The following is a 12,807-nucleotide window of genomic DNA, read 5'->3' on the forward strand; positions in this document are numbered from 1 at the left end:
CAGCCTTCCTGCCTATTGACCAACACAACTTCCAAAAAGCTGAAAGTATTTTCATGCATGTCATCTTCCACAGAAATGTAGGGGCATATGGCAAAATTCTGCTTGTTTTTATTTCAGAGAGGTATCTAACGTGGCAAGAATATAAACAGTGCCACATTCTGGATCCAAAGCAATGGTTACCTTCTTCCAGGTGATTTACCAGCAACATCCATTGTGTCTTGCAGATAAAAAACGCCCACACCCAAAAAACTATATACTACAAAAAAAGAAGAGCACTGATGAGACCTTCGCTTATTGTTTGCATATAAAAAGAAGTCAGGAGATAGGAGAGGACAGAAAACGTTCACTGAACCTTCTCACCTGACTTAAAGGCTTCACTACAGAATAAAATACAGCACAGAACACTTCCAGTCAGGATTTCACCCCAAAGTCATGTTCCAAAACCGGTAAATGCTGAAGGCCTTTAAGTCAGTACAGAGCACTGAAGTCTCTCCTATTCCTTCCATGGCATAGACAACGTAAGCAAGAACCAGAGGAATGCAACAAGTCACTGCTGCGTTCAAAGGTATTTTGAGCTGACTTCTGACACTGTGTGACAGCAAGACTTGAAGACAGGTAACAGCTCTGCATACACTGAAACCTTACTATTGTTCCCTTTAAAAAATAATTTCTGAACACCTTTTGGTAGATAGATGCTAATTATTTTTCAAGTTTTAGCATAGAAGTGTCTGAAGAGCCAGTTAATTCATAGGGGGAGCCACCTATCCCGTTTCCTCTAGGAAAGTTAAACCCGTGTTCCATTCCTGTATAGCTACTGTACCACCAAAAGGGAAATGAAACAGAAAAACCCCAAACCACAAGGAAACCAGAGGGTGAAGACACTGCCCAGTCTGGAGCAGCAGCTCTTATTGCAAGCTGTTAGCAAGGACTAATTCACAGTGACAGAAAAGAAGCCAACCCAGCCTGTCTCGGCCCGAGGCCTGAGGTGTCCTGCTGTTAATCGGTCTAAGCCTAGTCTGTATGGCTACGCTTATGTTGATGGCTAAAGGGAGGGGGGAAATACAGGCGAGGAGTTGGGCTAGCCCAGAACGAACCCCTTTGGCGAGGAGGGAGGTGACCCCACTCCTCCCCACCGCCTGACGCCAGAGGCATGCACTGACGGTGGAGATCCACCTGCCCTAAGCGCTCCTCCTGAGCACTTCAACCATCGCTTCGGCCTTTTTTCCCAGCCGGGCCCCGCACACCGCCAGGGACCCCAGCCCGGGCTGGTTGCGGGGCAGCGCCGTCCCCGCACGGCGCGGAGGACGCACCGCTGGGTCCCCCTCGCCTCAGCGCCTCAACCTGCGGGGGCCGCCGCGCGGGCTAACGGCCGCCCCGGGGTGAGGAGACCCCCCCCGCCCGCCCTCCCTCCTGCAGGCCCCACGGTCCCCCCCTCGTCCCGACGGAGCAGGGCAGCGGGCAAGCGGGAGAGGGGAGGAGGGGCGGCCGCGGCAGCGGGGCCGACGGGGCGCCGGGCGCGGGGAGGGGGCCGGGCTTCACCTCGGGCCGTCTCGGTCGGGTAGAGCTTCTGGGCCTTGCCGAGGAAGCGGAGGGCGCGGTCGCGGTTGCCGGCCTCCAGCGCCTCCCGCGCGATCCCGATGCACTTCTCGGCCTCGTCCCGGTTCCCCTCCATGAGCTTCTCCTTCCGCCGCCTCCGCCCGCCGCAGCGCAGAGAGAAGGGGCCTGAAGCCAGAGCGGAGCCGGGCGGGGCAGAGGGGCGGAGAGAGGAGCGGAGCGGGCAGGAGGGCGGGAGTGGGCTCCCCTCACTCCGCAAGGCTCATCCCGCCGCGCCGCTCCGCGCCGGCGGTACCCGCAGCCCCAGCGCCGCGCTCGGCCCCGGCAGCCAGCCCGGCCCGCCGCCTGCTTCCGGGGCGCCGCCGCGCATGCGCCGCCGCCCGCCCCCGGGGGCGCCCAGCCCGCCCCGCCGCCAGCCCCGGGGCTCCGGCAGCTGCCCCAGCAAGGGGCCGCGCCGCAGTCAGCGCCGGGCTCGGCCCGGCCCGGCGCGCCACCGCTCACCCGCACGGCCGCCCCGCAGCGGCCCGAGGGAGCCGGCTGCGATGGAAAAGTACCGGGCGGGCGGCTGTGTGCTAGCGCTGCACTGCAGCCCGGGGAGCGCCGCACCGGCCCGCGGCCTTTCCGGAGCCTGAACGGAGCGCGAGGTGCCCACGCGGGGTCATTTACACTGCATTAACTACGCTTTAAGGTACTTCTTAGCACCTTGTAACTACTCGCTATAATTAGCCACATCATTTACATCCTGCCAAGAACCGCGTTGCTGAGAAAAACGCACTCCGGTGCTGCTCCAGCAAAGCACCGCGGCTCCAGGGGACGAGCGCAGTTAGTGTGGGGCTAACCAGCACTTACAATCTAGGTCAACACCTTCCCGCGACAGCGCTGCAGCAGAGATTATTACCTGAAAGAGGTTACGGAAACAGATTAGCCTCTTCAACGCAGAAGCATCTGTGTTGGAAGTATCTCACTGCTGGAGAGCAGTTCTGCAAGGCCCAGGGCTTGCTGCCCCCAGCCCCAGGAACCAGTCTCTGCAGCACCTTTCGCCTCACCGAAAGGCTGAGGTTTCCCTCGCCACAGCAACAGGCCAGCCGCCTCTGCAAAAAATGAACTTGCAGAGAGCTGGAGAAGCACAGCCAAAGGAGATGCGATCAGCTCCCCTTTAATCTGCTGCTACGGAGGATGCTACTGTATGGCAGAAGTTAAAACTGTAGTTTTAATGCTCCATCCTTGAACTCTAATTGTGTAGTTTAGACCCTCATCACTATACAGTTCGGACTAACAGAAAGCAAGAGCTTACCCCTCCAGCCAGATGTAAAGCCCACCCATGAAAAAGCCACACCAAGACAGAGCTGTTTGACTGCTACCTTGGAAGCAGGTTTTAGGCTCTTCCTCAAGGTTCATAGCCCACGAGCCAGTGGAGGCTGCTGCAGTGCAGCCCCTGCTTTTATGGGTGCCTCTCCCTGGTCTTTTACAAGAAGAAAGGTGGAGAGGGGTCAGGCTCTACCGTAAAGAAAATCAACTGAAGTTGTGGATTTTCAACATCCATTCAGCTTACCTTCTTCCTCCTCCATGATAGACCCCTTCCCTCTATGAAGGCTGACATCAAGTAAAACTGGCCTTAAACAGCACCAGCCTTACATCTGCCCTGCTAAAGGCAACTGTCACACAACACAGCAGCCTCACGGAGCAAGAATGCAACTTTGCAGGATAAAGCCCCTGTGCCGTTTCACTTGATGGTATTTACTAAGTGCAGTACTCTAGGACTCTGTTTCCAGATAGCCCAAGCACAGCCAGTAGGATTGTCAGAGTTGCATGTTCTTGGAACGACTCCTCGAGAGCTGCGTAGTCGAGACCAAGTATTTTTCAGTTAGTGGACAAGAGACAATCAGTCTTCATATAACATTTATTGAATATTTCCACTCTAGTGGATGAAAAGTCTGTACAAAACCAAACATCTCCTTTACTTAATCAAACCAATCTAAAAACAGTCAGCTCAATCAAAACCCACTACAAATACAATAGCTTCTTTGAAGCCATGGTAACACTTAAATACGGTTAAGACTTCAATGCAGAAATTTGGTTTGTTAGAAAGCTCAAGGGAGCTTTAGCTTCTCAAAGTTACAAAAAGGCAAAATTGTGTTTCACAGATACAGTCCACTGGAATCACCAACACTGGACAATTAAGTACTTAGAGTCCTGAGATAACAAGGAATCCTGGTATCCTTTAGACAGTTTTCTGTTGTCCTTTCTTTCCAATGAGGGACTTGTGGATATGCGGTATTACACCTAAGAAAGAGCAACAATTAAGACCATATTATTTCTCTCCAATGCTTTTCCTAAACTTCGCACTTCAAATAAAATGACAGCATTAAGCAATCTCTAGCCTGTTAAGAGTTCTTGCCACCCAACTCAAACAATTAGCAAGCAATTTACATACCACCACCAGCAATTGTTGCCTTAATGAGAGAGTCCAATTCTTCATCTCCTCTAATTGCAAGCTGCAAGTGACGGGGAGTGATACGTTTCACCTTCAAGTCTTTGGATGCATTTCCTGCCAGCTCAAGAACCTGAGAACAAGACCATTTTTAGACTGAGTTACACAAATCAAGTGAGACCAACTGCACAGCCTTAGCCATTTTATTCTCTATGCCAAATACACTATTAGCGACACCAAGACAGCAAACAATGCCTCTTTTGATAGGGTCCCTTGTTTGGAGCTCTGCATTTAGTTTTCCCTAAGAACAGAGTAAGTGTTTTACAGCAGATACGACATACTGTAATGGCACATTTTATAAAATACTTCACTCTTCCATCATTCCTGTAAGTTACAGCAATTTAATCTGCACAAAATACAGAGCAAAAAGCCCCATGCATATTTCATGGTCTCCTGATCATGCATGCACTTAAAACAGCAGGCTCTGGTCATCATGCCATTTTGGAGTTGACCAACTTGCTTGCACCCCTTGCAGGAGCTTTACCTCAGCTGTCAAGTACTCCAGGATTGCAGCACTATACACAGCAGCTGTGGCTCCTACACGCCCATGGCTGGTAGTCCTAGACTTCAGGTGCCTGTGGATGCGGCCAACAGGGAACTGGAAAATAACAGAAGTATGACTAGCCTGTGACGACAGAGACAGAAAAAGAAAGCCACTAGTCTAAACCACATGCTGGGCAACAGAAACCCAGTGGCAGAAGAACAGACTACATTTCAACTCTTGCGAATCCAGCTAAGGACACTGCATGCCAAGTTCACATCAGCACCTTCACAGTTCTAACCACTAGCAGTAGCAACAGCCACAAGGGAATTCTCTTCCCTCCTGCACAGATATGCAAAAGGTCTAAAAATACTCAAGCCAGACATTAACACACTCAAGGATCAAACAGATCCTTACACCATTCTGGACAACAGACAGGCGGCAGACCGCACAAGTTTCGAAGGGTACAACCAAGAAATGGAAGGCTAACCCGACTTTCATTCACCCACGCCCCAGTCCCTGCTTACCTGCAGTCCAGCCCGCTGAGAACGGGACACTGCTTTGGTCTTGGTCTTTCCAGAGTCCTTCCCAGCTTTACCACCAGCCTGGCGGAGACGAGAGGCGTGTAAGAGCTGACGCACCCGCCGTCCCCCCTCAGAGGCTCCGTACCTGCGAGGGACGGCGGCCACGGGCCGGCGCGGGCACCGCACGGCGGCAGCGCCCCACCTGCGCATGCGCGTCCCTCCTCCCCCTCCCCCGCCCTTGTCTCCCGCAGGGCGGCACGCGCAACGCCAAGGCGCGTGCGCGCTGCCCGCTACACCTAGCGGCACAGGCCGCTCCCCGCGCGCATGCGCGGCCGCCACTCCCTCTCCCGGCGGCACTGGTGCGCGTGCGACCCCCCCCCCCCCCCTTCCCTCCCTCCCACCGCCTACCGGCGCGCGGCCCCGCGCTCCCCTCCCCCGCGCGCGCTCCCGCCTCACCCCAACGGCCGCATCACCTTGATCCCTGCCACCCCCCGGCAGCGCGGCCGGCCGGCCGCCCCCACCCGAGCGGCCCCCGCGGATCCTCACCATCGCGAACCGGAGCGCAGCGCCGCGCAGGAGCAGACCGAGGAAGAGAGCGTCCCGCACGCACAGAGCCCGGGCAACAACACCGACCTGTCCCGACCCGCCGCGATTCAAACTGCGTCTGCTCCCGCCTTCTCCCGGCGCTTTATAACCGCCGAACGTGCCTGCATCCGGGAACCCCAGCCTCGCCCCTAGCCAATGGCTGCGGGCGGGGGCGGGCCGCTCTCCCCCAGCGACAACCAATGGCGGGATGGGGCGGCGCCGGCCTCACGATGCGGGGTGCGGGAGAGGCCCGCCCCTACTTAAAGGGACAGGCGCCTGAGTGGGGGGGCACTGCGACGGCCCGGGAGAGCGGCGGGGGCGGGCGGCTGAGTCCCGGGCGGCGGCGGCGGCGGCGCCCCCCCCCCCCCCAGCGCGGGGGGTTCCGCCTGCCCCGGCCGTGGTGGCCGCGGCCTGCCGCAGCGCCGCCGGCCAACGCCAGGGCTCCGCCTGGCGTCCCCCGGTCGAGCTGCCCGGTCCGGACCCCCGTTTCCGCCCTCCGCCGTTATTTCAGGGGGACGGAGGCGCAGTCCCCGCACGTCCCGGCCCGGGGACGCGCTTCCGCGGCGCCGGCGCTGCCTGGGGTGGCGCGGGGCCCCTGCCGCGGAGGAGCGGCCCGCCCGCGATCAGGGCGGGCTTTCGGGCGTGCCGGCTGCTGCCGGGTGGGGGAGTCGCTTCACGAGTCCCCGATAGCGGCTCTCGCCCTCCGAGAGCTAAAGTCTGACTGAAATAAAACAAAAACCAAGCGTACCTGGAGCGGGCTGGGAGGCGAAACTGCCGCCCGAGGGGCAGCCGCCCGGCCGTCGCCTCAGGCCGCGGGCGGCCCTGCCCGCAGGCCGCGGTCTCGGCCCTCCATCAGCCGCACGCCCCTGCGCGCCCGCGGCCGCCCGGCCCCAGAGCCGCCCGGCCCCCGCCCGCCTCCCCGCACCCGAGGCATGAGGGCCGGGTGCTGCAGCCCCCCTGCCCAGGGCCTCCTGGAGAGCGAGAGACCCGGCTGTCGCTTGAGGGAAACACGGCGACAGCCACAGCCGCGCAGGCAGGGCATGGGGTGTCGGGGCTCGGTGGCATCACCGGCGTGAGGGGGGGTTGCCAGGAGTCACCCAGCGCCCCAGCTCATTTATTAAGGGTTATTTATTGCCGGGACCCATTGCTGTATCGAGCCTAGCTCTGCCTCGCCTTATACTCGAGTTGCTTTAGATCCGCCGCATTGCCGGTTGAAGCCTTCTCCCATAAAGTTAATTGACTTAGCATAAAAAGCACCTCAGAAGCAGCCTGAAGGAGATTACATCCCAGGCTTGGGATGAGGAGCTATCACACTGCATTAGCGAAGACACGAGGCTGCCCAGTGCCATCTGAATGAGGATGGAGTCGCATCTACTCTTCGTGATGCTGGGGGCGGGGAAGGGCCAGCATGGCCAACAACTCCACATGCGTGCACTGGTTTTTATTTTTACCTCTGTCTTATGCAAGAGATGCGTGATTACCAAGGGCAACCCTGCCTCAGACCCACTTCTCTCACTGGATATATTCACAAACTATGGTTAAAAGCTGTTGATCGTGAATTTGATTCTGAGTGTAATGTTTAATTAGTGCAGTGCAGATGTCCTCAGCTTGGGCACTTCAAATCCCTGCCTGTATTTCCCTGAAATGAAGCCTTATCCCCATTTTCTTTTTTTTAGGTGCCATTTTCAGTTATTTTCATCATTATTTCTACTTCAGAAAAAAAAAAAGCTGGCTAGCCATTTAACCTCAGAGCTCAGCTGGAGATGGTCTCAGTTAATCTACCTCTTTCCACTCCAAAAAAGTAACAATTCATTGTGCTATTGCAGAACACCGTAGGCCTTGGCTATCTGAGAGACACCCGAGTCATCTGTGAGTATACACCAAGCTCAGGGAGAAACCTTGGCCCTTCAATGGCTGAAGAGCTCTTTAGGGGGAAGACTAGCTCAACTGCTTACATGCTTTACCAATCTAATCACAAAACCACCACTTTAGCAGGCATTTAATGTATGTATTTCCTTTATGTTGATATCGAAGGGTCCCAAGCACGATGAGTGCTCTTACAGACAGATGTTTAATGGGAGATAGAGCTGAGCATAAGGTTATCCTGAGGATACTCTCCTCGCCATAACTTTTCCACTTTCTTCAGGTCTACAACAAGCAAAATACTCAGAGCTCTAAGATAGGGAGGGTACACGCTGATCCCTAGAGCTCCTCTTCAAGGTTTTTCAGCTGTTTACTGCAACAGTAAAGATTTAAAACTTTGTGGCTCTTCTGCTCCTACAGCTGACCCCAAATACTTGGTCCCCTGGTTACAGAGGACCCTTTGCTTAAGCCCCCAGACAGCCTAAGGCCACGTTGTCAATGCCTTCAACACCTGAGTTTCAGTTTGGGCATTTTGTGCTAGCTGCTACTGCTTCAGGGTAGGGAGACCTACTTCCAGGCACACGCGCAGAGAGGCAGGACCGAATTGAGAGCAGACACTCCTACATGCAGGAATCTGGCGGTTTGGTTTTATGTAACTGTCAGGTGCCTCTGTCTATTTGAAGCATTAGTTGTTTACGCTCTCCTTCAGCAAGCAAGAAGATAAGAGGGTTTGGTTTTTTTTTTTTTTTTTTAAAGATTAAAAACAAACCTCAAGATTTTACAGAAGCCTGCAGAAGTTAAGATTTCGTTCAACTTGCTATTTTAAAAATTATTTCTGTCCAAAGTACCTACAGCAAGGATCCATTTGCCCTTTTCCTTATGGAGAAGAGAAGCCAAGTTGCAGGCCATAAGACCCTCTGGGAACAGCATTTGAGGTGTAGGAGGAGAAAAAATGATTTTTCTCCCTGGTTTCTGTCCACAGAAGTGCTAGGAAGCAGAACAAAAAGGCCTCCTACCAGATGGAGATATAGACATTCCCTGCTTCCCACGTGAGCTTCCCCGACACCTCACTTTGGCTGCACGTTTTCAGCTGCTCGGGACTCCTTACAGCTGGGATTACACGGGCAAGGCAGCCTAACACCGATGGTTAAGCTGACGCAAGGATGTATATTTACCAAACAGATCAGGTTAGGAACTTGTCAGGTAGAGTACATGAAACTAGCCTCAGATCTCCCTATGCTAGCTAACAAGCCTTTCTTAACAAGCACAACCTGAACTACCCCCACCCCAGTATTCGAAGATGGAAATTAAAGCTAACTTAGGTTACACCAGGAACAACTCCAAAGCAACTTCAGACCCAGCTGTGAGCACAAATAACTCAACCTCAATCCCACAAAGGGAGCACTTACCACCTCCATCTTCCTAATGAAACCAGTACCCCAAGCCTACCCCCCAACTGTCTTATCCAGGTTTTATAATGTAGCGACCTCGTGGGGGAGAAGGAAGATATGCTTCAAGGGGGGCAGAGCAGAGTAATTGGCTTTTATTGGTCCAATTAACATTAATAGGTCTGTTTAAGAAGGTGAAAAAATCCCTCTAAAAGGAAAGGTTATGGGGAACCTGGTGGGGAAAGGTGCAGTCATGCAGTGAGTCTAGAAAGGGAATTGCTGATAGTTGGGCTCGGGTAATGATATTCATGCCCTGTGGTCTCAGTGGTGAGGTGTGCTGGGGTATCTTTTTATTATCTCTGAAGGCCACAGCGGTGAAGGGCTTTGCATCGTTTACCAAGCCCTTGTGCCGCTGCTTTATTAGTATTAAGTTTTTCTGATGCTTCTCATTACAAGATGTTGTATTTGTACTGAACTGTTGTCTGTGTTAGGTATCCTGTGACTAACCTCCTTTCGCTGTAGTACGTTACACACAATCCAACAGACAGGCCGATGATATGGTGTCCTGGACCGCAGGCACTACACCTGCCCCCTGAAGCCGGACGGCTTTGCTGGTGGTACGCCTGCCAGCTCCGAGCGAGCGCTGCGCCCTGCCTTAGCAGGCTTTGTGCAGGTCCTCGCTGGGAGGCAGTCAGCCTTGCAGTGTGGGCTGCCGGGTAAGGATTACCTCCCCTTTGGAGACAGAGTTGTAGCTGAGGGACATCCAATTGCCTGGCTATGTTCTCAGAGCACGTTTTTCAACACGTCTTAGGAGAATTGGGGTCTAGTGCTGCTTTCCTTTCTACTCTGTCTACTACTTAATATGATTTCCTTGGAGACTAACACTCATTTTCACTCGCCTGCAAAATATGGACACATTCTCTAAAGCAGGGACCACTTCTCACTCCTCACTAACTACTAGGCTATGAACATAGTATTATTTAGACTCTCCTGAATTCAGTTCTTGCAGGGTTTTAGTTTCTGCAGAAGTGGTGGAGATCATCTTCATTAGTAGACTAATGAATGAAATGCTCCTAGAAAGCTCTTTGTATCACATCCCCCAGGGAACTTTGCAGTTTCTGGATCCTGAATGAGTTTATGTGGGAGATAGATGCCTAGGTGCTCAGCCCTGCCGTGGTATTCCTGGGATACAAATTTGAATATCTGGGGAACTTCAAAGCCACACAGGGGAAGGCTTTGGGGAATTCATTTTATAGGTGACAGCTAAGCAGAGACAGTTTAATTTTTACCGTACTGTTTTTTGTCAGAGGTTTTAGGATGCCTGACTTTGATCTAACTCCACCTTAGGTGATGGATTTAGTTGTTTTTTTTTTTTTTTTTTTTTTTAAGTCTGTAACCACTGCTTACATTCATTTAGGCTCTATTTTTGTGGTGAGATCAATTACAGTACAGCTTGTATTTGCCCCTGGGGTCCTCCCCCCTTGCACAGGGCTTCCCTGCTGCCCTTTTGCAGGACCTCTATCAGATAACAGGGTTCTGCTCAGTTGGGTCTCCCTGCTGGCTGCTGTATTTGGGTTCGGAAGATGACATCCTCTCCAGTTGCACTGTTGTGTTGTGCATAGTGATGAATAGATGCAACTGTTTGGTTTAACACACACATTTATTAATCTGGTTTCTGGAAACAGCTTCACACATCTCCATAATAGATCTGCAGATAACACTTGCATACTGATTTCAGAGAAACTTTAACTCCTCTTATATCTATGCTGATGTTTATTGTACGCTTTTGTATCTGCTATTAATAGTGTCATCATGACTAGTCTGAATAGATTTTAATCTTGTTCTTGTTTAGCCAGCTGTGAAAGGAAGCTATAGCTAGTTAGGCAAAATGAGACAAGCATCTGTCAGAGACAGTGCCAGCCAGAAGTCCTTACCCTCATCCCCCCCATCATCTTACACAGAAACTTATCCTCCCCCACTCCCTTTTTGTTACTGCGTGCCTTGGTCCTCCCTGTTACCCGTATTTGAGCTCCGTTCAGTATAGTAACTGAAGTAAGTAATATTTATGCCATATTTTGTGTTGTGCTGTAAAGCCATATGCAAGTACCTACTCCAACTGTGTGATCCATCCTCCCAGGGTGGATCTAATTTGCCCTGTGATACCTATGCCCAGAGGACATTGTAATTAAATAGGTTTGTACCAGTTGCAGCAATTGGTTATATCCATTTCTTTTCCTAATAAAGCAACCTGCAAAAACTTTTTTGGGCCAATCGCTTCTCGTTGTTTAATCCACTGTCACTCCTAGAGGAAGCCTACATTGTAAACGGTCTGCGTCGGAGGTGGTGAAGTCAACGTGTTTGGTTTGAACTGGCAGTGCGCTATGACCGTGTCTTATTTTGGTTCATTCTTTCAATAATATATATTATATAATTCTTTCAATAATTGTATGTTTCTTCAATCAGTCTGCTTACTAAAAGGTTTAAGTTAATTTGGAACAAAGAGTAGCAAACTTTAACTACCAAATGAGAAAGGATGAACGCAGTGCTTCACATCTGGCTTTCAGTGCAATCCTTTGAAAAGAAAAGAAGATCCTTTCTCTTCTCTGAGGGACTTCAGCCTAGTCACCACCTCTCCCAAACAGCGACTTTGTCCTATTAACTCTTTACAGTCACAGCCATCCATTCTTCTTCCAGCACGTGACATCCACCTTTCAACTGAAGTGGAGTGTCTGAGCACTTCTAGCCCTGACCACACCAGTGCAGCAAGGAGGAAAAGAAAAACCATGTGATTAGAGAAATCCTTTATGTGAAAAAGAAACATGAGGAAAATTGTGTTTTCCTGAATGTGGCTGGTTCCAGGTTTTCAATCAAAATGCTCCTTTGTAGGAGCTGCAAATGGTTCCTCACAAATTGTTCTGTGGACATGAAAGGGAAAATAGAAACACCATCTGCCCCTTGGAAAAGCAGAGAGAAAATTCACTGGGGGGCTTGTCCTTTCCTTGCCTTGCCAAAGTTGTTGCAGGTAGAAGGGATCCAATTCTTCTTTGTTGGTAGGAGGCAGCTACTACAGCCATCAGTTGTTTCTAGATCGACAACCCAGTTTACTTCCTTGTGGTGTAAGTTGGCTTTTGTAGAGACCTACCTCAAGCTCACAGCTGAAATGAGACTCTCTACTGCACCTGGCTTGTAACACAGTTGGCATAGCCCTCACTGCATAACACGTAATTAATAATAACATGTTCTTGTTTTTAGTCACCTGCAACAAAGAACTGCAAGCCTCAGGGTCTGTTTTACACAGAGAAAAGTATCGATTTTGTGGAGCTAGGTGAGATGTCAGTATGAATATAACTGTTACTGATATGCCTTTACAAGCAACGATAAGAATAACTCAGGAGCTCACTTCTGCCAAAGTTTGGGATCTGCAGCTATAGGGTGGTTCATTCCCAAGAAGAAGGATTCCCTGAGAGGTGTTTTTTCTTTAAATTCTAGTAATTGTAGTTAAAAAAAAAAAAAAGAAGGGTAAGTGGGTATTAGACTCCTCACATTATTTCATCTCTTCCTTGCTCTTTGCTGCAGTGAAGGTCCTTCTGCTCTGGACTTGTTTTAGAAGTTTCTGAGTTATTTTAGTTTCCGTAATGCAGAGGTTTGCACTTGGAAGCAATTGATCCTGCAGTATGACTATTAATGTCCAATTAAATTTGATATACTGTGAAAATGGTTTCACACTTTGACCAGGGGCATAAAGATGGATCGCTTCAATCGTAATGGGGCTGTGACTGAGCAAATGAAATTGGCCCAATGGTGGCAGCATAACATAAGAAATAAAATACAAAAGGATAAAGGATTTCCTCTTCAGTACAGTTTTTAGGCTGAGTCATCACTGCCAAAGAGGTATCCTTGTTCTTCGGGGGTGGGGTTGCC

General features: G+C 51.3%; 2 protein-coding genes across 6 annotated transcripts in view; both read right to left on the reverse strand.

Annotated features, from left to right (window-relative positions):
• The window catches only part of DNAJB14 (DnaJ heat shock protein family (Hsp40) member B14), a 30,819-nt gene extending 28,902 nt beyond the window's left edge, over positions 1 to 1,917 (reverse strand). For 3 of the 4 annotated variants that reach the window (XR_012775561.1, XR_012775560.1, XM_075500625.1), the window contains exon 1: positions 1,540 to 1,917. Coding sequence is in view for 1 of the 4 variants with exons in the window: in XM_075500625.1 (XP_075356740.1) it covers positions 1,540 to 1,672 (133 nt within the window). In the remaining 3 variants the exon portion in view is untranslated. The remainder of the gene's footprint in view (positions 1 to 1,539) is intronic. The other variant, XM_075500626.1, reaches the window with a different exon arrangement.
• A 1,521-nt stretch (positions 1,918 to 3,438) lies between these two features.
• Positions 3,439 to 5,856, reverse strand: H2AZ1 (H2A.Z variant histone 1). 2 transcript variants are annotated; one of them, XM_075500630.1, is made up of 5 exons: positions 5,597 to 5,856; positions 5,054 to 5,131; positions 4,530 to 4,643; positions 3,989 to 4,118; positions 3,439 to 3,837 (listed from the first exon to the last, which is right to left on the reverse strand). In XM_075500630.1, the coding sequence occupies exons 1-5, from the start codon at positions 5,597 to 5,599 to the stop codon at positions 3,776 to 3,778; spliced, it is 387 nt and encodes a 128-aa protein (XP_075356745.1). In that variant the 5' UTR covers positions 5,600 to 5,856; the 3' UTR covers positions 3,439 to 3,775. The 2 variants fall into 2 exon arrangements, with proteins under 2 accessions (XP_075356745.1, XP_075356744.1); XM_075500629.1 differs by lacking the exon at positions 4,530 to 4,643 and having other exon boundaries at positions 5,597 to 5,762.
• Between the last annotated feature and the right edge of the window lie 6,951 nt (positions 5,857 to 12,807).

Source organism: Mycteria americana, chromosome 4, assembly GCF_035582795.1.
Source record: "Mycteria americana isolate JAX WOST 10 ecotype Jacksonville Zoo and Gardens chromosome 4, USCA_MyAme_1.0, whole genome shotgun sequence".
NCBI classification, from domain to species: domain Eukaryota; kingdom Metazoa; phylum Chordata; class Aves; order Ciconiiformes; family Ciconiidae; genus Mycteria; species Mycteria americana.

Bases quoted from the DNA above. Each gene is read 5' to 3' on its own strand.
- H2AZ1 (XM_075500630.1), bottom strand. The intron at 4,644-5,053 runs GTAAGCAGGGAC...GTTATTTTCCAG, and splicing joins CTCAGCGGGCTGGACTGCAG to TTCCCTGTTGGCCGCATCCA. The intron at 4,119-4,529 runs GTAAAGCTCCTG...TCTTGTTCTCAG, and splicing joins TGGAGTACTTGACAGCTGAG to GTTCTTGAGCTGGCAGGAAA.